We start from the raw sequence: 25,011 nt of genomic DNA on the forward strand, positions 1-25,011 counted from the left end.
AAGGACTTTTTTCATGATAACATTAAAAATGTTAAATGTATTTTCAAAAAGTACTTAACTCCTTTGTCACAATAAATTTGACCAGACCCAGGAAAAATTACAGTGTGATGGAGATAAATTTTTATTTAAAACTCAAGTGCTATCCACAATACTCTGGGCTTCTGATTTTTCTCTTTTGCAAAAGTAGCTACCAGACCTCTGGCCAGTTGCTGCTGATGGTAGAGAAAGGCAGTATAAAAATCCTATATTCAAAGGTATTTAATGCCCAGAATTTTTGATACTGATGTTTCTTCCTGGCTTTGCCTTTTCAGGATAACCTTTTCCACCCAAAATACACTGGAGAGGATTTAACCTGTACTGTGAAAAATCTCAAAAGAAGCACACAGTATAAATTCAGGGTGAGTCAGTCATTTTGCTGCCTGAACTGCTTAAGAATGAAACTGTTTTCTATTTCACCATTTACCATGTCAGATTGTCTCTACAGGTTAAAAACTGAAGTTGACAGCACTTTACATTTTGAAAGTAACATTTATAAAATGCACACCATGCTTTATTTATTTATTTATTTATTTATTTATTTATTTATTTGAGATCAAGTCTCTCTCTGTCACTCAGGCTAGAGTGCAGTGGCACGATCTTGGCTCCCTGCAACCTCTGCCTCCCGGGTTTAAGCAATTCTCCTGCCTCAGCCTCCCGAGTAGCTGGGACTATAGGGGTGTGCCACTAGGCCTACGCCACTAGGCTCGGCTAATTTTTTTTTTTTTTTAATTTTTTGTATTTTTAGTTGAGACAGGGGTTTCACCATGTTGGCCAGGCTGGTCTCAATATCCTGACCTCATGATCCGCCCACCTCAGCCTCCCAAAGTGCTGGGATTACAGGCGTGAGCCACTGCACCTGGCCCATGCTTTAATTTTAAAACCAGTTTGTGAGCATAAAAATTGTCATCATGTGCTGTAATAAATTGCGTTTGCAGCATGGCCAGGTGCACTTGCCTGGGAAGAGGCATAGCAGATGCTGGAGTGTACCTGTCACTCACCTGCACTCCATACCTTTTTCTTTTCAATCAGACTTCTCTTTGCTCTTCAGCCCATTTATTTTTCCTCACTTGTTTTTAATTTTCTCTTCCATGACCCACCCCCTCCAGACCTGGGCTGTCTTTGGTCATTAACAGCCACCATTAACGTTACTATAGGACTATGTGTAGTAGCCAAAAAAGTGAATACGACTTTATAATCACTAAGAGATCAAAACAGTATTCTGCAGCACCATATTTTCTAGTATGACAAGTGTGTATTTTGGAAGATAGGATTGTCTTCTGATTCCACACGTTCTTCTCTAAGTGGTGGACCAAATGCTGTTATTTGGCACATAGCAATCACTCAATAAATAGTTGCCAAATTATCAAGTGCAGTATGAGACTATTTGAAGGAAATGATAATTTTTAACATTTTTTAAAACCCTTATTATTGATGCTGGCTATGAGAACATAGCTATACTGCTAACATTTCTCCACAAGGTGGCATTGCCCTACTCTTTAAAAAGTGGGGCTATTTTTATGTCCCCACTCACCCCACATTTTCCTTTCACGAAACAATACGAATCAGGTGATGACATACTTGTTTTATTATGTCTTTTTGAAAGGGTAAAAATATCTTTAAAACCCACCTTATGGTTTTATTTTATTTTTATTTTTTTATTTTTTGAGACAGGGTTTCGCTGTTGTTGCCCAGGCTGGAGTGCCATGGCATGATCTTGGCTCACCGCAACCTCTGCCTCCCAGGTTCAAGGGATTCTCCTGCCTCAGCCTCCTGAGTAGCTGGGATTACAGGCATGCACCATCATGCCCGGCTAATTTTGTGTTTTTAGTAGAGACGAGGTTTCTCCATGTTGGTCAGGCTGGTCTCGGATTCCTGACCTCAGGTCATCCACCCACTTCGGCCTCCCAAAGTGCTGGGATTACAGGCATGAGCCACCATGCCCAGCTGGTTTTATTTTTAATTGTTAATAACCAACTATACAGTAAATGATTTATAATATAAATACTGTTAAATCGATACTTGAGTTTAAAAGAGAAAAAAATGTGTGTCTGTCTGAGTTTATGGGTGCCTTCATCTCACCATGTTAAAAAGTGACCATTAATTTAGTGATCCCTGATAACTAAAGCGTGTTAACGTTTCCTTGGTTGTGTTCTAGCTGACTGCTTCTAATACGGAAGGAAAAAGCTGTCCAAGCGAAGTTCTTGTTTGTACGACGAGTCCTGACAGGCCTGGACCTCCTACCAGACCACTTGTCAAAGGCCCAGTTACATCTCATGGCTTTAGTGTCAAATGGGGTATGTTTTACTGCTGCTGCTGCTGCTGCTGTATTTTTTTTTCTTTGGATATGTTTTTTTAAAATGATTAATTTTAGTAGTGACAAGCCAAAAAAATTATGGATTACCATTTGCAGAAGTTTTCTACATTCGGAATATATGTGTGAGAAACATCCTGAGAAGTCTACAAATTGGAATGGACAGTTTCGTTAAAATGTAATCATAAAGGACAATTAAATTTTAGTGGAATTAAAATGGATGATTTTTAAGAGTATCTCATTTACTCTATGATTTTCCTGTGCATACCTTTTCTCCTGTATTTTTAAGGCATTGATTTGAATGTAGTAATCTCTGTATGCATCGTTCATTCTTCAATAGTTCATCCTTAAAAAATTAGCAATACTTAAGAGAAAAATTTGGTTTATAAAGTTAATATTGAAAATAAATTTCAGAATTTAGGTTTATTAAGTAAACTTCGGCATACAGAATGTTTAAGTTGCAATGAATTAGGGATAGTTTTGTTTTCATTGGTGTTTGTTTGGGAAATTTTAGTATTAAAGTTCATAAGGAGTTTGAGGTTGTCTGGTAAAAGGATATTGTGCCTCACCTCTGCTGTGTGGATTATTTCAATAAAATGAATACAGTTAGAAGGTTGATAATTAATATGTAAAAGTGTTATGCATATCATTTTTACTATTGTCATAAAAATATTAACTAATAGGCAAAAAAAGTTGAAATCTTCAATAAAATTTTACCTTGCAGCCAAGTAATATAAGGAGAATTTAAAACATTATTACACCAACCACTGAGACATATTAACTGTTTCAAGTTACCTAATAATTGTGAGATAGAATTATTAGGATTTCTGTTTCCCCGAAAGATGGATAGAATTCAGAGAAATGATAAAAATTTAGATGTGCTTTTAGCCAGACCATAGAGCTTTTCTCTCAAAGAACCTCAGAAAGTTCTGTCAACACTACAGCTATATGCTCTAATATTTACCTTTATAATTATTATTGTAAATATCTACTAAAATATATATACATTAATGGAAATCAGGTGAAGGAGAGGGGAAGTGAATATTCTAAATTTATATATAAGTAAAACTTAAGGTTTTTTAGAAAAATCTCCGTTATGTCTAAGAATATCGAGGCGGCAGACAGACAATTAAAAGTACATTCTTTATAGTTTTGCAAAATTAGGCTGCAAAGAAAGTGTTTTCTGCTCAGAAAGTAAAATTCCTGCAGGCACAGAGTTAGGGGTAGTCTATATACCCAAGGCACCTAGGGCTCTAGTCATAAGCCAGAACCTTCTTTCTCAGGCTGTCTGCTGGTGCACTGGCACTCATTGATCCACACCTCTGGTTTCATACCACATTCACCTGGGATGTAAAGTTTGCTTGGTAGGAAACTGTGCTAGAATGGACGTATTCCATTTGGATATTTTATTTATTTTGTCAATAAATTTTGTACTTCTCTTTCCGTTCCTTTCCATCACTCAAAAGAATCTGGTCGGCTGGGCGCGGTGGCTCATGCCTGTAATCCCAGCACTTTGGGAGGCCGAGGCGAGTGGATCACCTGAGGTCTGGAGTTCAAGACCAGCCTAACGTGGTGAAACCCCGTCTATACTCAAAATACAAAAAAAATTAGCCAGGCGTAGTGGTGGGTGCCTGTAATCCCAGCTACTCGGGAGGCTGAGGCAGGATACTCACTTGAACCCAGGAAGGGTTGCCGTGAGCCGAGATGGAGCCATTGCACTCCAGCCTAGGCAACAGAGGGAGACTCATCTCAGAGGGGAAAAAAAAAAAAATCTGGTCACTGATAAAATAAGTGAAATAAAAAGAATAAAATAAGAAATATGAACATATATCATCTGGTATAAAAATCATCAAATATATTAAAGAGCACCTTCAAGTAAATTCAACAACTTGATCAGTTTGTACCGAGTTTTTGGTTCATATTTCACTACACGAATGGTCTTTGACATTTCTAGATTTAAGAACTTTGAATAATCTGATAGTATTCAGAGATTCCTGGTTTTTTTTTTTTTTTTTTTTTTTCTTTTTTTTAAACAGTGGAGTTGGTGAAATAAATTATTTTGCCTTTTGGTCAAGTCTAGAATTAAGATAATATAATGGTATGTGATTTTATGAGTCCTGATGATGTTTACCGATAAAAATCAATATCCTTTTATTGCTAATAAGACATTTGGTTATTTTCCAGATCCTCCTAAGGACAATGGTGGTTCAGAAATCCTCAAGTACTTGCTAGAGATTACTGATGGAAAGTCTGAAGGTGAACTTTTTGGCAATTGTTTTATTCAAAGCCAGTAGCAAGCTCTATTTTCTGATATAGTAAACATCTTTATAGTAATAGCAAGCAACCATTAATTCTAACGATAGAACTATTATTACAGTAAACAAACTTTAATCACATATTGGCTGTTTTTCTATTTCAAACACAGCACCAGAGATCAGAGTCTGCTTGAAACTTACATTTGTGTTATTTAAAATTTTTTCTGTATCTTTTTCATTGGTGTTTTGTTTGGTTGATCTTTTGCTTTTGTTTCTTTGGTTTGGTTTGTTTTTGTTTTGTTTTTTGAGACATGGTCTCACTCTGTCACCCAGGCTGGAGGGCAGAGGCACAAACATGGACCACTGCAGTCTCAAACTCCTGGGCTTAAGTGATTCTTCTGCCTCAGAAGATGAGGAAGAATACATTTTTCATAGTGATGGGGTCCCACTATGTTATCTAGGCTGGTCTCAAACTCCTGGCCTCAAGCAATCCTCCCACCTCTGCCTCCCAAAGTGCTGGGATTATAGGCATGAATCGCCACACTCAGCTTCCATGTCTTTTTTTCAACTAGAATTCCTAATTAATTGGATAAATTTAGTGTTTTCATCTCCTAACTTGCCATACGTTTTCTGGAAATTCTTATAAGCAGCCGGGAGCGGTGGCTCACATTCTAATCCCAGCATCTTAGGAGGCCGAGGTGGATGGATCACGACGTCAAGAGATCGAGACTATCCTGGCCAGTGGGGTGAAACCCCCATCTCTACTAAAAATACAAAAATTAGCCGGGCGTGGTGGCGGGCACCTGTAGTCCCAGCTACTTGGGAGGCTGAGGCAGGAGAATTGCTTGAACCCGGGAGGCGGAAGTTGCAGTTAGCCGAGATTGCACCACTGCACTCCAGCCTGGTGACAGAGTGAGACTCCATCTTAAAAAAAAAAAAAAAAAAAAAAAAAAATCTTATAAGCAAAGGAAGTATCAGAGGCAATCAGCAGGAATAGTGAGGTGGAGATAGTGAAGGAGTGGGTTCAGTAATCTACAAATTCCCATGCATGAAATATATAGTGTTGTGGGCTAGTGACAAGAGTCGCACTTTTATAACAAGTTTAGAAAATTTCTTTCCGACTTCATTGTCATTTTACTTCAGATTATTTATTTATTACTATTTATACTGGGTGGATTAACATGGGACAAATGTTAGAAATAAAATTCCTTAGTGCCTTTTTAAAAATTCTGAGGTTTTCTTTCGTTCATTAGACTTTAATAGAGAAAAGTATAGTCTTTAAAACTTTTTAAATGACATATCATCTCACCACTGTAATAATTCCTCTAACCATTAGTTTTTTTAAAAAAATGGCACTGCTTATGCCTAAAACAGACAGGATTGATATAACTTTTACAAGCCAGCAGTGCTGATGTGTGGTTGGCTTTTTATTCTGTACCATGAGAACCACCTGGAATTTTTTTTGTTTTTAAATCTATTGGGTCCTATTTTAAGCTGAAAACATGAGAATTCTTTTGAGATGAGCACAGCTGTTCTAAACATAAAATCATATTTTGTGCTAAAAACCTGGTTTAGAACTGCCTGGCGTGGTGGCTCACACCTGTAATCCCAGCACTTTGGGAGGCTGAGGTGGGTGGATCACGAGGTCAGGAGTTTGAGACCAACCTGGCCGACATGGGGAAACCCTGTCTCTACTAGAAAAAATGCAAAAATTAGCTGGGTGTGGTGGAATGCGCCTGTAATTCCAGTTCCTCGAGAGGCAGAGGCAGGAGAATCGTTGGAATCCAGGAGGCAGAGGTTGCAGTGAGCTGAGATCACACCACTGCACTTAAGCCTGGGCAACAGAGCAAGACCCTGTCTTGGAAGAAGAAAAAAAGAAGAAGAAAAAAAACCTGGTTTAGCTTTTCTTCATTAGAAAAACCCACCTAGGATAGAAGTCATGTGTATGCCAATGGCTCCTTGTGAATATTTAAGTATGTTTTGAATTCTCATGGCTCCCTTTAGCTACTGATGACAAATCAAATCAAAAGTAGGGGCCATTCTAGACTTACAGTTAACAACTTTGCCACTGCATGACTGAGTGAGTGAGTGAATCTTTTCAGTAATCTTTGCTCCCAGTCACCTTTTCAGTACAGGTTTTTTCGACCTGTAATATCAGGATAGTTCCCTTTTTTCATCTGGCCTTAGTGCATGCGACTCTATCAGGAATCTAAACTAATAAACTGCTGGGGGAATTTGTGGAAGTTACGCTACTTAAAATACCAGGGAATACTGTAAAAGCATTTCTCCTAAAACAACTTCATGTAGTAAAAGGCTTTTGTAAAGTGGTCAGCTGGAAACACAGCATGAAAAGGAATAAAGCAGAGGAGTGAAGAGCCTCCTGGTGGCCCAGATTTGTGAGTCAGGCAGGTGGCCGAGGCAGCCCTGGGTGGTCTTGCGTCCAACGGCATCAGCCTCAGGGGGCACCCAGACTCCTGGTGACTGTTTCTCTCTTCAGTTCTGCAGAGTGGTCAAGATCACTTGGGTCATGCCACGTTTGGTCTTTGTCACCCTGCTAGGCATTTTTGCCTTTTTTTTTTTTTTTTTTTTGAGGCGCGGTCTCGCTCTGTCGCCCAGGCTGGAGTGCAGTGGTGCGATCTTGGCTCACTGCAAGCTCCGCCTCCTGGGTTCAAGTGATTTTCTTGCCTCAGCCTCCCGAGTAGCTGGGATTACAGGTGCCCGCCACCAGGCCTGGCTGATTTTTGTAGTTTTAGTAAGACGGGGTTTTGCCAGGTTGGCCAGGCTGGTCTCGAACTCCTGACCTCAGGTGATCCACCTGCCTTGGCCTCCCAAAGTGCTGGGATTACAGGCGTGAGCCACCGCCTGTAATTTTTGTCTTTTAAGTGGGGCTCCATGAAGGCAGTCAGAAGACCCAGTTTTTAAAAGAGGGTTTCACTACCTTTGACCTCCAGGCAGGTAAGAACAGGGAGAAATTCTTGCATGCTGCCCCAGACTTGCCAGAAGCCTCGTGGCCAAGAAGTAGCCCCGTGCCTGGCTGCCCCTGAGGCCTCCTCACACCAGGAGCATTTCATAGCTTGCCCACCCCTGTTCTGTGTCTCCTACCACTCCTTCCATGCCAACTGCACGTTTCATTATGGTTTCCCACATCCAAACCTCATAGCAAATGTAATCGCGGTGATAATACGTAGTCTAGCCAGCAACACTAAGTATTAAAAATGACTCCATGTTATTTTGGTATTTAACTTTGTAAAAGAAAAAGGAAGAGCTTTCTGGCTATTTAAAAAGAAAAAGAAGATGTTGGTTTTCCTGAAAACATAGAGCTTTTTCTTGTCAGCAATGGCTGATATACTACATTTTTTACAAGAGGCATAAAGTCATGCATAAGTCTTGTTTTACAGCGAATCAGTGGGAAGTGGCCTACAGCGGGTCGGCTACTGAATACACCTTCACCCACTTGAAACCAGGCACTTTGTACAAACTCCGAGCGTGCTGCATCAGTACCGGTGGACACAGCCAGGTTGGTTTTGTTTCCATATAAAAGTAAACCTCTTTGATCAAATTCAGACCAGCTGTCTGTAACATCAGAATCAAATTGCAGTTTAAACAATGTATCTTGGTAATGCAACCTGATAGTATCAAGTCAGGAAATGAAAAATAGAGCTTTTTGAATTGCTCTTTAAAGGTATAAGATAGGCCTAAATGATTCCCTACTGAATTGTGGTATTTTCAGGTACATTTGTCACTCACTTATTTCTCAGAAGTCTTTGACGTAATCACCTGTGACGGTTGAAAATTATCTGGAATTTGCATTGACTAAATAAAGGAGACCTCGGTTATTGCAATGATTAAAAAACTATAGAATTTCTAGTTAAAAGATGAGACCTGTGCAGCACTGCTGTTATCACGTCTATCAATTTTAAGAATTTGAGACATACCTTCCTCAAGGTACTTTACTGCCATCTGCTGGAAAGTTGTTGTAAAAACAATGTAAATCCATGATGACTGAGCTGAATGGTACCTCCTTAAGTTTTGTGGTACCCAACGTACACATCTGTAGGCAAGATCCATTCTTTTGTTTTTACTATTTATATGACCTCAGACTAACCATTTAACATGTCAGGAGTCTTAGTTTCAACCACATTGTACTCTCATAGGCTCAAAACAACCTAATAAATATACATGGAGTACTCTAGAAATGAAATAATTGTTATCTAAATGGTTTTAACTTACACTCAGAAAACTGAGTGAGAAATGAGATGCCAAAAGATACTTTCACTGTAGAGATATTTAACATTATGATTTGAAACCACTAACAATTTAGAATGAAAGAGAAGGAGAGATGGTGGCTTACAGCCCTGTGCTGGGTTGACTTTTCAAGAGAATACCTGCCGTTTGAATGCCTGATTTTTCTAGTCAACCCACTTGCAACATCAGTTTTTGTGTTTACTTTCTTTTGCCCCCAAGGATGGTACTAGGACATCTAGACTGCCCATGTAGACACTCCCTGTGAGGAGAAGGTCCAGCTGGACCATCTTTATACAGTGCCGAAGCTTTCTGGAGTGCCTCCCAGGGTGGAGTAAATCCAAATCAAAGCTGAGATTATCAGTGGTACTTCCTATGTGTGAGGCACTACACAAGGTGGCACTGAGTCTGAACTGCTCAAGTGCATAGAGGTCATTTCCTCTGTGCCACTTCTCAGGGAGAAAATTGAATGTGGCTGAGCTGTATAGCTCTACCTGATTTTCTCCTGTCTCAGGAATCGGGTCAGCTTCCATATCACTAGCCTTACACAACCAGATCCTGCAAAATAAAGGCCTACTTATTTTAGCGTTAACAGTGCCTGCTGGTTAATGTCAGAATCAATTGATTAATATTGAGTTTATTTGCTTTTCTGCTCTGTATGTGAATGGTTGGCCACTTATGGTACCATTTTAAAATTTCATCCAGATGTCGTTTTGTGTTCTCTTCTGTCCTCATGAAGGGTCTTTCTAATTTTGAATTAAAGGAAAAGAATTGCTTAGGATATACAGTACTCATGTCTGCTAATCTAACTTCAAAAATAATCATTTTTGTTTTTCCCAGTGCTATATGAAGTCTATAACCACCCTTAAAACACACACACATACATTTATATGAAGATCTTAATTGCATTAAAAGCTTACCATAATGTGCACACATTTAGTGTGTAACCCCTTTTCGGTAACATTTGCAGTTATGGGGTGGAATTTGCCTGATATGTAGAGGTCTGATAAATTCACAGTAACTAAGAGATGGTTCTCTCTGGTGTTTCTCCTGCAGTGTTCTGAAAGTCTCCCTGTTCGCACACTAAGCATTGCACCAGGTCAGTGTCGACCACCGAGGGTTTTGGGTAGACCAAAGCACAAAGAAGTCCACTTAGAGTGGGGTGAGTGAACAAACCTTCCCGTTGACATTGGTAGTTTGGACAATCGGAGATGAAGACTTACGCTTTGTAGTTAAGTTTCAAAGCTTTCTTCTAAAGACCACGTATGTTTTTGTCTGTTGAAGATGTCCATATTCCTCTTGAAGTATGTTGACCCAGGTTTTTTATGTGTGTCATTCCCCCCATCCACACCCCCAACACTGACCCTCATCCTCCTCTTCCTGATGGTGCCACACACCTGGTTTATCCCCCACACTTCAGGGGACACTTTTCTAGGGAGTATTTCAAGAACAGCCAGTCTTTTTCAGAAAGTTTTCAACTTTATTAATGGGAAAAAAATTTTGTACTCAATTTAGAAATTAAACCAAAGAATAGTTTATAAGATCACATGGAATTCTTCCTCGTCTCTGTGTGTAACCACCTCTGCTGCATTGTCCTGTGTGGGTCCTGATGTTTTTACAGCGTTGACTTAAACTGTATTAGCGTTTTTGTTGTGCCAAGCTGTTTACAACATGTATAATTACAAATACAAATGTACAGAACTCTCTAGCAGACTATTTTTTCCCACCACTTATGTCTAAAGTATAATAAATTGTGCCAACCTGGGGTCCTGTATTTTGATTTAATATGACCTTTGGTTTCAAATTAAAGAGATTTTTCTTCCTTCTTTTTCTTCCATTTACCTAGCATTAAAATATGAAGAAATATATCTAATGTTCCTATGATTTGGGGATTATTTTATCAATGTAATTAAATAAACTTCAATGGACTTGCTTTGGAGAGTATGGATAACATCATTCAGAAACTTTTATTTTTATATCTCTTTTTGGTGGGCAGGGATTCTTTTGTAAGGGAGATACTGAGGACAGGCCACCTATGTGATATTTTGCACAACTTGTGTGAAATCTGGTGCAGTTTGGTCAACTGGAAGTACAAAGTGTTCTAAGATGAAAATAATTCTTCATTCCCAGATGTTCCTGCATCTGAAAGTGGCTGTGAGGTCTCAGAGTACAGCGTGGAGATGACGGAGCCCGAAGACGTAGCCTCGGAGGTGTACCACGGCCCAGAGCTGGAGTGCACTGTCGGTAACCTGCTTCCTGGAACCGTGTATCGCTTCCGGGTGCGGGCTCTGAATGATGGAGGGGTGAGTATAAGCCCATACACTGTAACCAGAATCAGAATGCATAGTCAGAACCCAAAGTGCTAGCACTTCTGTCTCTAGCCTCCTGAAATTTTTGGCAGTCTTAATGCAACCTTGACAACCATTAATGCAGTGTCTGTAAATCTTAATTCTGAGTTGATATTGTTGTGATTTCATATAGACCCAGCATTAGACGTTTTTTGTTTCTTTTGTCCTCATATCATTCTATGAAGACAGCACTCAAGGTAAATAAAGATATCACCCTGTAGATACTTTTGACAATTTTCAGAAAATTTCCTTTTCTTCTATTGACTTTATCAGTTAAGGGAAATTAGGAATATATAATAGTTCTAATAAAAGTTTTATACTCTCTTGTCTAAATGAACCAGCAACATCTTAGGTCAGTTTTTACAACTAGAGAGGGGTAGCAGCTGGGGACACCAGCTTGTTTTTGTTTTGTTTCAAGTGAAAACTGTAGGACTCTCTGGCCTTCCTTCTATTGCTCCATTTGGAGTTGTCAAGTTGAGCTATCAGAGATTGAGAATACATATGTCTGTGTTATATCCATAAAGGTGGTTGTCCTTTTTTTCTTTAAAATTGCCAAACGATGTAGATTTGGGGGGAGATGAATAATGAGCAGTGGGAGTCCCATTAACTGTGAGGCTTTTGGGTGGGCTTAGAGATTGATGAAGCATAAAAGCGGGCAGAAGGGCGTGGGTAAAGCCAGCTAATGCTAAATGTCCCATCCAAAGTGCCAGTAGTTTGTATAGATGGGCTCCCTGCAAATAAATATAATTAGCTAATTGATGATTTTTTTAAAAAATAAGAAAACCCAACTTGCAGTGACTTTTTGTTTTAAGTGAAAGCAAGTTTATTAAGAAAGTAAAGGAATAAAAGAAGGGCTATTCCTTAGGCAGAGCACCCGAAACTGGATTTCTTCTAATTCTCCAATAGAAAAGAATTTCAGACACAACAATGATACTCAAGTGAAAACAAAAAAGTCTAAACATTAACGCCTATGCACCTGAACTTATAATCATGTAAGCGAAAAGAAGATGGATGGTGGTGAACACACTGTTGTGTCTACCCCATTCTCTCATCAACTTTTCAGTTACTGTCTGCCACAACAAAGATAAATGTGCAACTGGGCTGGTGTGAGTTGTACTTTGCTCAGCCCTTTCACTGATTTATCCTATAAAGAAACTATCTTCAGCTTGGGTTTATTCATGTTGTATTAGAAATTCACCATATATATTGCTGTAGTCATCTTCCGAGGTCCATTTCAGAGAGCTTCCCCAACTCCCGAGCATCTTTGCATGTTATGTTGAGAGGTGTTTTTTTTTTTTTTCTTCCCCATCTTTTTTTCCCATTTTGACAAGGACAGTCATATATTTTGTTATCCTGGAAGGTTTTTACTCTGCCCCAAACCTTTGAAGTATCAAATATGCTACCATTAAAATGGGCGGTTCAGATGGCTGTGACTCTCTCAAAGTGTGCTAAGTCTCTAGCAATTCCTGGCTCTGAGCAGTGTGGTCACTGATGGTAACATCAGGATTGCCGTGGATACCCTTGAATAGGTGAGGTGATGGGAACACACTGAGAAAACATTACAGAAGCATTCATTTTCAAAATGGAAAGTACCAGTAACTAGAAGAAATACCTAGAATTCGATCACCAACAATTCCAAGTATATTTTTATGCATTAAAAATTAAACTGCAGTGGGCATCTGACTTAGTTTTCTTGGATGTCCTCTGAGAAATATGAAAGCAGATTGTCCTGTTTTGTCAAAAATCAGCATATTTTTATTTCAGATGTCCCAAGAAAGGGAAAATATTTTGTCAACCAACTAATTATTTTCCATTTAAAAAAATGACAGACATCTACTACTCAGGGAATGTACGTAGGAGAAAAACTTAGACACATTGAATTGAAAGTTAAAATCATTGGGCAATATTTGTAAATTTGTTGTGTTGATGATGATGTTAGCCTAGCCTTTATTTGGTTATAAGCTTTTATATGCACGCACATACACAAACACATACACACATATATACATATGTGTGTGTGTGTGTGTGTGTGTGTGTGTTTTCTTTCAGTACGGTCCCTATTCTGATGTCTCAGAAATTACCACTGCTGCGGGGCCCCCTGGACAGTGCAAAGCACCTTGTATTTCTTGTATGCCTGATGGATGTGTCTTAGTGAGTTGGGAGGTAAGTCAGGCACATTCTGCATCAACTTCTGTTTCTTCTACTTTATCTACCCCCAAATACAAATACAAATTATAAGGAAGCTGCAAATTCAAAATGCACATATAGATGATTTTTTATTTTTTTATTTTTTATTTTTATTTTTTTGCTCTGTATACTATAGTAATCACCCTTAGCACTTGCCACTTGCTTATGTTATTTAGAGTTGTGGAAATTTTACCATAGTCAAAATTGAGAGGAAATGATTTCTCATGCCTTTCTTTTAAAACAATTTTTATTTTATTTTATTTATTTATTTTTATTTTTCTGTGACGGAGTTTCACTCTTGTCACCCAGGCTGGAGTGCAGTGGTGCAATCTCGGCTCACTGCAACATCCGCCTCCCGGGTTCAAGTGATTTTCCTGCCTCAGACTCCTGAGTAGCTGAGATTACGAGTGCCCGCCACCACGCCTGGCTAGTTTTTGTATTTTTAGTAGAGACAGGGTTTCACCATGTTGGTCAGGCTGGTCTCAAACTCCTTACCTTAGGCAATCCACCCACCTCAGCCTCCCAAAGTGCTGGGATTACAGGTGTGAGCCACCGCATCTGGCCCTATTTTAAATTTAAATTTCTAAACCTTAAAAAAAAATTTATGGGTACGTAGTAGGTGTATATATTTGTGATCATGCCTTTCTTTTATATGTGTTTTAAATATTCTGAGGCATGTTGCTCTCTTTCCCATTTTAGTTACTTGAATACAAGCACAGTAGGATTCTCTTCTCAGTGGCAGCATTAACTACTTCAATTTCTGCCTTTCCAGAGTCCTGATAGTTCCGGTGCTGACATCTCAGAGTACAGGTTGGAATGGGGAGAAGATGAAGAATCCTTAGAACTCATTTATCATGGGACAGACACCCGTTTTGAAATAAGAGACCTGTTGCCTGCTGCACAATATTGCTGTAGACTACAGGTAGGTTGACATTATTCTGATGTTACTCACAAGGACTGGTTTTCCCATGAAAGACACTTTGGGAAACCCACTCAAAGGCTTGTGGTGGAGGCTGTCAGGAGGGATGATATGGAAAAAAAGAGTCTGTTTAAATAAAAATACATTTGGTGGTTTTGGTATTTTGCAGTTAATTTCCACTTCTCTAGGAAATTCTGAAACTTAAGAACAAAATAAGTTTCTTCTCCATTCTGCTTCTCACCACCCTTGTATCTTGTCTGTTCATCAGTTTGCTGAATAAATGACCCAAGTCCAAGGGAAAGATGACACAGCTCCTTAGGGAAGGAGCCTTCTGTCTCATTCCCCTGAGATGCACATTTCAGTGGGAAAGACTCTTAGAGCTGGCAAAAGACAGAAAATTATTTTACGAGCTGTTAAATGGAGCCAAAAATAATTTGGACTAGTCTGCATTAGATTACAGGACCCCACCTCCCAGTGACACTTATCAAGGCTGGTTATCTATAAGCTTCCACTTGGGAGTCCAGATAAAATAACATCAAGAAAAATTGGTTCATAGCCTAAACCCCCAGAGTGGCAACAACCATGGGTTTACTTTTATTTTACTCACTTGGCTATATTATTATTCTTTCTATGTAAAGCCCTAGTCTCTTGAGAAAATAGAGTTATTTGTCCTCCTCTTTCCATCTGTTCAGTAACATTTCTTGAGCATTATAGTACTTTGTACCAGGATCAAAGGAAGATCAGGAAGAGAGATACAAAGATTAATGAGATGTGGTTATTGACCTTGAAGAGCTCTGTCTTCATACACATTTAGATTTGAATAGATAAAGAAGCAGAGATGCCAAAGTCAACTTCCCACCTGATTTAAGTCATGGATCAAATTCCTTATTACAAGTACACCCAGTGTCTCTGGTCTCTTTGGAGAAAATATTTGCTTCATAACTTAATTTTTCAGAGCAACTGAAGCATTTCTGTTAAATTCTGAAGTCTACTTTATTTGAAACATTTCTGATTAAACTCTTTTGTTATACACCTTTCTTGCTTCTCGAATGAAGCACCTGGGACATAATTAACCTTTTGACAATGAGTCAGTGTCACAGCAAATTGTCTGATCTTTATAATAGTGATGCTGAGTCACTGGGGAAAGGTTAAATTATGTGCCACACTCCTGTTTTTCTATCAAGGCAGGATATAAATAAAGAGCTGTCTGCCACCCCAGTAAAGAACTTCACTCCATTATGGTTTTTGAGTTTTGATGTTTCTTTAAAATGTTATTATAGTTCCTTTTTTTTCTCTTTCACAGTATATGTTGTCTTAGCATTGACTTCTCAAAGCTACATTATAAAAGATACATTAATAAGAATAGAACCTGCATAATAATCTTGCCTCCCTGTATTAACAGGAGTAGAAATATATTTTCAAATGTCTGTACTTATTTATAATAAAATGACTCAGATCTTATGAAGGGAGTACTACTTTTAAAATTACCATTGCCATGCTAAAGGACTATTGCCAGGAAAAGGATCTGTTCAACCTGTATCGATTTATTGTTATTTGTGGACCAAATATGAACTATTTTCATTCAACATGATTACAAAGTCAAGTTAAATGCCAATAGTTTTTGAATATTTGGCAACTTAAAAATGTAAATATCGGCCGGGCATGGTGGCTCACACTTGTAATCCCAGCACTGTAGGAGGCTGAGGCCAACTGATTGCTTGAGCCAGGAGTTCGAGACCAGCCTGGACAATATGGCAAAACTCCTCCTCTACAAAAACAAATACAAAAATTAGCCAGGCACCTGTAGTCCCAGCTGCTCAGGAGCCTGAGGCAGGAGGATCACTTGAGCCAGGTCAAGGCTGTAGTGACCTGTGACCGCACCACTGTACGCCAGCCTGGCGACAGAGTGAGAGCCTGTCTCAAAAAAATAAAATAATATAAAAATGTATTATAATACCTATACTGTGTTTTATAGAAATTTGGTGGAACATTTCTTGTTTTGCTCAGGAATTTTGGAATTTTTATATTCTCAGGACTGTTTTAATTAAATGCTGGCGTAATTCCATTCATAGAGCATGTTGTATATTATAGGCATACTATTATTTATAAAAAGTTGATTTTGAATTAAATTTCATTTTAAAACTGTTAATAAAAAGTGGTATAAATCAAATGTTTTCTATAGACCCAGGCTAGTTAAAAGAAGGTAGGATCCTGGAGTAGAAAAAGAACATTAGAAGAATTGGTAAGATTCTGATTAGGTCTGTATGTTAAGAGTATAGTACCAGTGATAATTTTTTTCTTTTTTTTTTTTTTTGAGACAGAGTCTTGCTCTGTCACCCAGGCTAGAGTGTAGTGGCGCTATCTTGGCTCACTGCAACCTCCACCTCGCGGGTTCAAGCGATTCTCCTGCCTCAGCGTCCTCAGTAACCAGGATTACAGATGCCTGCCACCACACCTGGCTAATTTTTTGTGTGTTTAGTAGAGATAGGGTTTCACCAGGTTGGTCAGGCTGGTCTCGCACTCCTGACTTCAGCTGATCCACTGCCTTGGCCTCACAAAGTGCTGGGATTATAGGCGTGAGCCACCATGCCCGGCCACCAGTGATAATTTCCTGGATTTGATCATTAATCTGTAGTTCTGTAACATGTTGGTCTTCGGAAAAGCAGAGTGAGAGATAGACAGAAATTTCTCTGTACTATTTTTGCAACTTTTCTGTAAGTATTAAAATAGTACCCAATAAAAAGGTGTTTGAAAAAATAGAGAAAATACTATTTTGTTCATAATTTTCCCAGTGGGAAGGAAGGAAGTGTAGCTCCTACTGCTGGCCTGATACTCTGCCAAGATTTTACATATTAACCTGTTGAATCTTTACAGTAATTCTATGAAGTAGACATTACTGTCCCCATTTTACAGCTGAGGAAACAAGCTCAGAGAAATTAACTTACCTAAGATCACACAGTTGTTAAATGATGGAATCAAGGTTTGAACTAAGCTCCAACTCTTAAAAGCCATATTCTTGTCCTTCTGTGATATGGCGATACCAAACCCTAGTTGATACAGACATTGGGCTCCATGATATCCTATTTTTCTGCCTCTGTGATACATTTATATCAGTACCAAAATCTCAAAATATATACTCATAAAATAATTTGTGATGTTAAAATTTTTCCAAAAAGAGTTAAGGTGTTGAGGTATTGTAATGAAACAGAAATGGATATGACAAAATATTACAGTAGAGTTTCAACTGTGATTTAATAGCAAATAAATGCTTTAAGCCTGCTTCTTTGAAATTAATGAAGGAGTTATAAGCTTTGTTTTAGACCTTGATTTAAGAGCTCAAACTTAGCCGGGTGTGCTGGTGTGTGCCTGTGGTTCCAGCTACTCAGGAGGCTAAGGTGGGAGGATCGCTTGAGCCTAGCAAGCAGAGGTTGCAGTGAGCTAAGATTGTGCCACTGCACTCCAGACAGAGACAGACCCTGTCTCAAAAAAAAAAAAAAAAAAAAAAAACCTCAAACTCCTTTAGTTTTTTAATTTGACCTCATAAGCTGTCCAGTACACTAAATGAAAACTAAGTTTTAGAGTACATTCACTTTTGTAAGAAAGCTACCAAATGTTTTTCTCTTTATAAGAAAGAAAATCTTTTTGATAACATTTATTGAACACATACTCTGTATCAAGTACAGTTGCCAGAAATAATACAACAGTGAGCCAGACAGGCAACTTTGCCCTTATGTAACTTGCATTCTAATCAGAGGAGTACTATATACTATGTCAGTGATAAGTGTCATGATGTAAAGTACAACAAAGAAGGGAAATAGGAAATGTGAAAGACCACAGGGGAAGGATTGCAAGTTGAAATGTGTTCAGAGAGGGCTCGCTGAACAGGTGACACCTACAGACCTTCTCTCAAATGAAGGTGATTGAGCGAGCTGTGCAGATGTCTAGAGAAAAAGCTTTCTGAATAGGAGGAGCAGCCAAGTGCAAAGGCTGTGAGGAGGCAGCAAACTTGGTGTCCCTGTGGAGCAGCGGGGAAGACAGTGTAGCTGGAGCAGAGTCAGTAAAGGGGAGAGTAGCAGGCAATGAAGTCACAGTGCTAATGGGTTTTTGAAGGGGATTGGTAGTGAACAGCAGATCATATAGGGTTCTGTAGGGTTTCATAAGAACTTCAAAGTTTATTCTGAATAAGATGGAAGCCCACTGAAGGAATTTGAACCAAAAGTCCCAATTCATATTTTCACTGAATCACTCTGATAGCTGTGAATATAGATTATTGGGCAAGGACCGACATAGATACCAGCTAGGAGGTCATTAGAATAACCAGATAGGAGAGAGTGTGGTTGGACTAGAGTAATACAGGATTTGCTGATGGCCTGGAGAGGGGCATGAGAGGGAGAGGAAGAAAGGTGTCCAGGGATGACTGAGTTATGACTTGAGTGCTCTGAAGGATGAGGGAAACCTCAGGAGATGCAGTCAGGTTTTTGTAAGGAGAGATGGGATGGGGATGAGGAGCTGTGTGGACATTTGAGTTTGAGAGGCCTGTTGGACATGCAAGTGGAGATACTCAGTGGTTGAATACAGATACCCTAGACCAGTATTCAGAGCAGGAGTGTGGGCTGCACATCCAAATTTGGGAGTAGGTTATCAGTGGTGTTTACGCCTTGAGACAAGATGACATCTCTAAAAGTTTTAGTAGAGGTAGAAAAGAGGAGGTAGCCAAGTACCAAGCGCTGATACTCACCAGTGTTAAGAGATCAGGGTGATGGTAGCAAGCAGCAATGGTGATTGAGAGGCAGCAGCAGCAAGTAAGGTAGGAGGAGAGGTAAGTGTGGCATCTTGGAGACCTAGTGATGAATAAGCATTTGAAAGATCTGGGAGTGATTAGGTATCAGCTCTTGCTCTTGGGTAAAGTCAGATGAGTGCTAAGGATTGACTTCAGGGATGAGTTTATTATTCATGTGGAAGATGGAAGATGCCTCTTCCTATTGCTATTCCAGGACAGCTCTAGACTTAAAAGTCAGATGAACTGGATTCTGGTCCCAGCTTTGCCTCTAAATCTGAGGCCTAAGTTATCTAATCTGACTCTGAGTTCCCGTCTCTGTAAAAGGCAGATAAGAATACCTACCATTTAAGATCTACCATAGTGGGTTATTATGAAGATCATGTAAGATGATGTATAAACTGAAATAGGTCATGCAAATATAAAATATTATTTTTAAATTATTTTTCATAAGAAATGATGGTGGCCATATTTTGCTTTAATAATGGAAAAAATGTGGTTGGCATGTTTTGGAAGGTGGTCATCAGACAGTAGACATTTTCTAGGATTTATTTCTACCTGCATGTCTGGAAATGTGTACTACTTTAGATTTATTTAATGGCAGCTAACTCAGAGGCATCAAAACGTGCTAATGGTGTAATATGGCCTTCGTCTTGCTGTTCTGTTTTGTAGGCCTTCAATCAAGCAGGGCCAGGGCCATACAGTGAACTTGTCCTTTGCCAGACACCAGCGTCTGCCCCTGACCCCGTCTCCACTCTCTGTGTCCTGGAGGAGGAGCCCCTTGATGCCTACCCTGATTCACCTTCTGCGTGCCTTGTACTGAACTGGGAAGAGCCGTGCAATAACGGATCTGAAATCCTTGGTTACAACATTGATCTAGGAGACACTAGCATTACCGTGGGCAACACCACCACGCATGTTATGAAAGATCTCCTTCCAGAAACCACCTACCGGTGAGTGCAGGGGAGTAGAAATCTGCATCAACACATCAGCACTTGGGGCTCTAAGTAAACTGCTGGGGGAAAATGACCAGTGAATGTCATCTCCTAGCTGTTTCTAAGAGCCCAGATGTCCAGGGTCTTGTCTCACCTTGATCCCTCAGGCCAGAAGACCTGTGAAAAAGCCACACGGGTGCAGGGACTCACTGGACAGTTTTGTGTCCACTCTGACCCACACCTGTCTCTACCCCAGAGTGGACTCAAATCCTCAAGTCAGTCCTCTGAACACTCAAGTCAGAAATTATAAAAGGTCTTTGGCAATACGTTAGCCCAAGAATTTGGCTTCTTCCAGACATTGTGCCGACCTTAACGGTGGCTTAAATGATGATAAAACTTTTAAGATTTCTAAAAGGATGGCATTAGAGATATGTTGACTTTTATTAAACAACCTATGGTTGTTTAATGACTAATAAAAAAATATCTAGAGCTCAAGGGTTCAACTGAGGGAACACATGTTGAGAATCATTGTTTACTAAGGAAATGCCAGGTAACCGCTGAAATTGTCAAAAATATCTTCCACATACCAGAAAGCACCTCAGAGGATAGTTCTGTTATGGAGAAGATGAAATGGTTTAGTAGTGTAGGAACTATGGAAAGGTGAGCTTAGATTTGGATAGTAAAACCTCAAGACCCTATTTAAAAAGTGTTTAATGAATGCACCATAAATAATTTAATTCAGTATTATTATGCCAAGGCTAGTACATTGAGCTGAATGTGAAAAGAAACTCACATTGGGAGAATGCCACCTTTTCCTTATAAGATAGCTTTGAAGATACCATTTTAGACAGATGGCAATTTAATAGCTTTAGAAAAGGCAAATGTTTGGTCCTAGTCATACAGTTGATCTTGGCAAAAAAAAAAAAACAAAAAAAAACTTTAGACTGTATTTGCTGGCCAATCAATAAATTATAAATTGGACATTACATACTTGAGGTAAAAACAATTCATACTTGCTTTTTCTTTTACATCTTGAAGTAGAGGCTGATTTTTCAAAATAATAGCCTACCAAATGAATGAAAATCAATCAAAACCTTTTATGTTCAATATCATTCTATAGTAGTTTGTTTTATTTCTGATTAACATGTAGGACAATTTTACATACCCATTTCTGTTTATATACAAATAGACAAAAAATTTCAAATATGAATTATTATCGTATTTAAATTCTTTCTAGTTTTAATCCATTGTTCACTTAATCTGAATTACATTTTGTGAGTCAGTATTTATCATTTAATAATAGTATATTTTATATTTTATATCATGAAATCATAAACTAAATATTAGGGACCAAGTTCAATTAATATTTTTACTTGATAATGTTTATAACTAAGATATTGGTGTGCCCATATCAGTAAATGAGTATTTTTTCAATAAAAAAATATAAACAATAAAAAAATAATAATTCATACTTAAGACCAACCGGTTTACAGCTTTAGGAATTTTAGTTTCTATAGCACACAATTGGGTATACTATATAGTATTAATAGAACTATGTTCAAACCACAGTCTTGTTGTTTTATGTTTCAAAAACATAATTGCAATAATTATAGTGAAATACAGAATGAGTATTTCAAGGAACCAAAGGTATAATTTTGGCCCAATCAACTTTTACTTCACCTTTTTTCTGTCCTATAAATTGGTTAAAATATAAGTGAACAGATCATGATGTTCTAGGTAAAAACATGTGGAATGAAACATTTTAAGCAGACCATGGAGCTTGGATAAAAGACTTGTTTCTTTTGTTTGATTTTCTTTTTTTTCTTTTCTTTTTTTTTTTTTAAAGCCTTCAGCAGTTACATATTATTCTCATACCAAGCTTATTCTTTCTCTGTGTTGCCAGGACGGGGTTGTACACCTCTCTAGTAAATGTCCTAATGCGAAAAAGCTTTTTCAATGGATTGGTCATTTCTCCATGGGTGCTATTAAAGCAAACTACCCATTGGCTTGCTGACACACTCTGTAGAAATTTCAATTCTGTAGGAATTACAATGCTACTTTTAAAGGCATTCCTTTAAGTTTATAATTGAGTTTGAAATTGAATTTGTCCTTTAGTTTGAAGGAAAACAGTATTATTAAAAATGAAAACCTAACTTTGCTTTGTATGCTTCCAGCCAAGTAGTCATAGATTTGGCAAGATAAGAGGGTCATCGGATCACCTGGTATCACTCCTTCCCAGTCCTTCTATGGCTTGAGCATCTTCAGTGACAGGAGCAGTGGTTCTAGCTTCCACTCACCAGGCAGTCCGTTCTATTTGTGGATAAACCTCTCTATATCTGAATCTATTTGTGGATCAACCTCTCTATATCTGTATCTATATCTAAAATCAACTGCTGGCCTTAGAACTTCCTCAACAACAGTGATTTTCGAAGTGTGGTCCCTGGACCAGTAGCATTAGCATCATCTGGGAACTCGATAAATGCAAATTATCAGGCTCCACCCCAAACCTACTTAATTAGAAAATCTAGGGGTGGGGCGTAGTACTTTGTGCTTTAATTGGCCTTTCAGAAGATTTTGATGCTTATGAAAACTTGAAAAGCTCGGCCCTAGAGCAGCGATTCTTAAATGTCAATGTATATAAGAGTTGCCTGGAGAACCTTTTCAAAATACAGGTGTCTGAGCCCTACTCCTGTAGACCGCAGTTGGCCCCACAGGGGGCCCAAACATCATTATGTTCTAATGACAGCTGTCTCTTATTTAACCATCCCACTATCATTTACAGTGTCTTCACTAGCATAGGTTTTCTATAACTGCCTCCCTCCTCTTTGAGTGGTTTTAGGTTTTTGGTGACCTCTCTGACGTGCAGGGCCCGTACCTCCAGGAATGGTCTGGTTGACTGGCTCAGAGCAGACCAGGACTGTTGCCTTCCTTGTTCTCCGTACTGAGCAGTTAGTGAGATTGCCTGAGATTACTTTTTTTAAACAACCTTATTATATGCCTGACTCATACTGAGCTGGCAGGCAACCAAAACTTAAAGTAGATTTGTTTGTTATGCTCATTTGTACTCCTTTTGCTAAGTACAAAAGGCTTAAAAATAACATGTATTGAGCCCTTACTATATGGTAAGCACTATGTTAGGCTGCCAAGAAGTGAATCATAAATCATTTTGTCGTAACAAGGTGAGGTGGGCTTTACTAGGAGACAAGTTCTGAGTAGTTCAGTGGTAGCAGACTGGAGTCAGACAGCCTAGACTTCAATCCTATCCCTTATTTATTGTGTCTGCAAACTTTAGGAAGTTACTTAAGCTCTCTGTGCCTCAGTTTCCTGACCAATAAAAAGGGGATAATAATTTTCACTACTTAACAGAGTTGTTAGGTATTGTAGATAAGAGGTCAGGTACCTAGTATGGGGCCTGACACATAGTAAATAAATTATCAGAAAATCTGTTGTTAATGTTTGGTAGGAAAGAAATGAACCGAAAGATGGGTCGTAACCAGATTATAGGTAGAGATCTTATCTGTAGAAACCTGGCATTATCCCTCAAGGTTTTTTTGCCTCCAGAGCAGGGTATGAGAAGAGCAAGTCTCAGTGCCTGGAGCTGGAATGGTGGCATTGGTGTCAAAGGAGCTTTCAGGAGCAGGAGCTTGGTGAGAGGCCAGTTCCGACTCCCCTCTCCAGGAAGCCTTCTATGAATAACTTTACTCTGAGCCCATCTTTTCCCCGCCAAAAGGGATTTTCTGTGTTTGCTATTATTTCATACTTCAGATGTTTTCTGATGATGATTCTCTTCTTTCATATTTTTCTTCATTAGATGATAGTCCAGGGCAGGGCTGTTGTAAAAGCCAGCCCATCTTGTGCTTCTCAGGCCTCTCCTACCCTAGTCCCTTCGGCTGCGGGCCCTCTCAGTCTCCTTCACACCCACACTCTCAACATCCTGAGTTCTGGGATGGCCAGTCCTGATGAGGGAAGTCTTCCCAGCTAAGGATGGTTTGTTTTGAAAGTCATTCTTCTTTTAATATATTTTGTAGTAGAAATTTGATTATGTATATAAAGTGCATTGCAGAAGGCTATGATCTGCTAAAGCATGAGTGTATTTGGCATATAAAATTTGATCCTTTAATAGTGGATTTTTAATCAAAATTTATAAAGAATGTGGTTCTTTATTTGATTTGTTTAATCAATAATATTAGTATATTGATGAATATTGCAGACTCCCGGAAACATGAAGAGATTTTTCACATCAGCCTGGCCAAGATAGAATTTGCTTGGGGTTACATCACTTCTCCAAATTGGAAAGGAAAATGCTACTTCCCTTGTACTTAATTTGCAGAGCTGAAGATTTTTTAAACAGACATAATGCAAATTAAACAAAACAGAGACCTGCAGATTTTATCTAGGTTTCAAGATTAGCATGTTACTTGAACTAAAGAGAAAACTTCTCAAGTTTGGGTTTTGGATAGACTCTAATTAATTTAATAAAACTTAAAACTCAATTTTTATTTTCTGAGGTGAATTCTTGGAGTGGTTCCTCAGGTTAGTGTTTTGCCCATTAGTCCAATGTCACCTCTCACTGAATTAGGAAATTATTTTCACATACTGTGTTTTTCACCCTAAACCAAAACAAACAGCAACTGCCTCAGTCCTCATTCAGCTGTCTCAGCCTCCCATGCTCAGAGGCCTTATATTTTCCCCATAATGCAACATCATTTCATTCTATTTTATCAGTTCCTCAATTGTTTTCCATTTTAAATGTTACATCATCATTAGAAACAATTAAAGTTAGCTCAGTGCATCAGCTATACACGTAAATGTTCATGTATTTTTGCTGAAACAAAATGTGTTTTTGTCAAAATGTAGGATAGGTTGAATTGAGCATTTTAAAATCTAGATAGTTGATTTCAGGGCCAGATGCTGCTTGAATAAAGTGAAGTAAACTTGTTGACTCTTCTAAATGCCTGCTTCCTTGGCAGACGGTCATTGTTGAACTGAAAGTGTGGT

At 38.7% G+C, this 25,011-nt stretch overlaps 1 protein-coding gene across 5 annotated transcripts in view; it reads left to right on the forward strand.

Moving 5' to 3' along the window:
• Nucleotides 1-25,011, forward strand: part of FNDC3B (fibronectin type III domain containing 3B) — a 364,538-nt gene that overhangs the window by 296,892 nt on the left and 42,635 nt on the right. For all 5 annotated transcript variants that reach the window (XM_001085124.5, XM_001085354.5, XM_028843856.2 and 2 more), the window contains exons 14-22: nucleotides 312-398; nucleotides 2,195-2,333; nucleotides 4,535-4,606; nucleotides 8,004-8,122; nucleotides 9,904-10,009; nucleotides 10,978-11,150; nucleotides 13,245-13,358; nucleotides 14,155-14,304; nucleotides 19,751-20,031. In XM_001085124.5, coding sequence (XP_001085124.2) covers nucleotides 312-398; nucleotides 2,195-2,333; nucleotides 4,535-4,606; nucleotides 8,004-8,122; nucleotides 9,904-10,009; nucleotides 10,978-11,150; nucleotides 13,245-13,358; nucleotides 14,155-14,304; nucleotides 19,751-20,031 — 1,241 coding nt within the window. The remainder of the gene's footprint in view (nucleotides 1-311; nucleotides 399-2,194; nucleotides 2,334-4,534; nucleotides 4,607-8,003; nucleotides 8,123-9,903; nucleotides 10,010-10,977; nucleotides 11,151-13,244; nucleotides 13,359-14,154; nucleotides 14,305-19,750; nucleotides 20,032-25,011) is intronic.

Source organism: Macaca mulatta, chromosome 2 (assembly GCF_049350105.2).
Source record: "Macaca mulatta isolate MMU2019108-1 chromosome 2, T2T-MMU8v2.0, whole genome shotgun sequence".
Lineage (NCBI taxonomy): Eukaryota > Metazoa > Chordata > Mammalia > Primates > Cercopithecidae > Macaca > Macaca mulatta.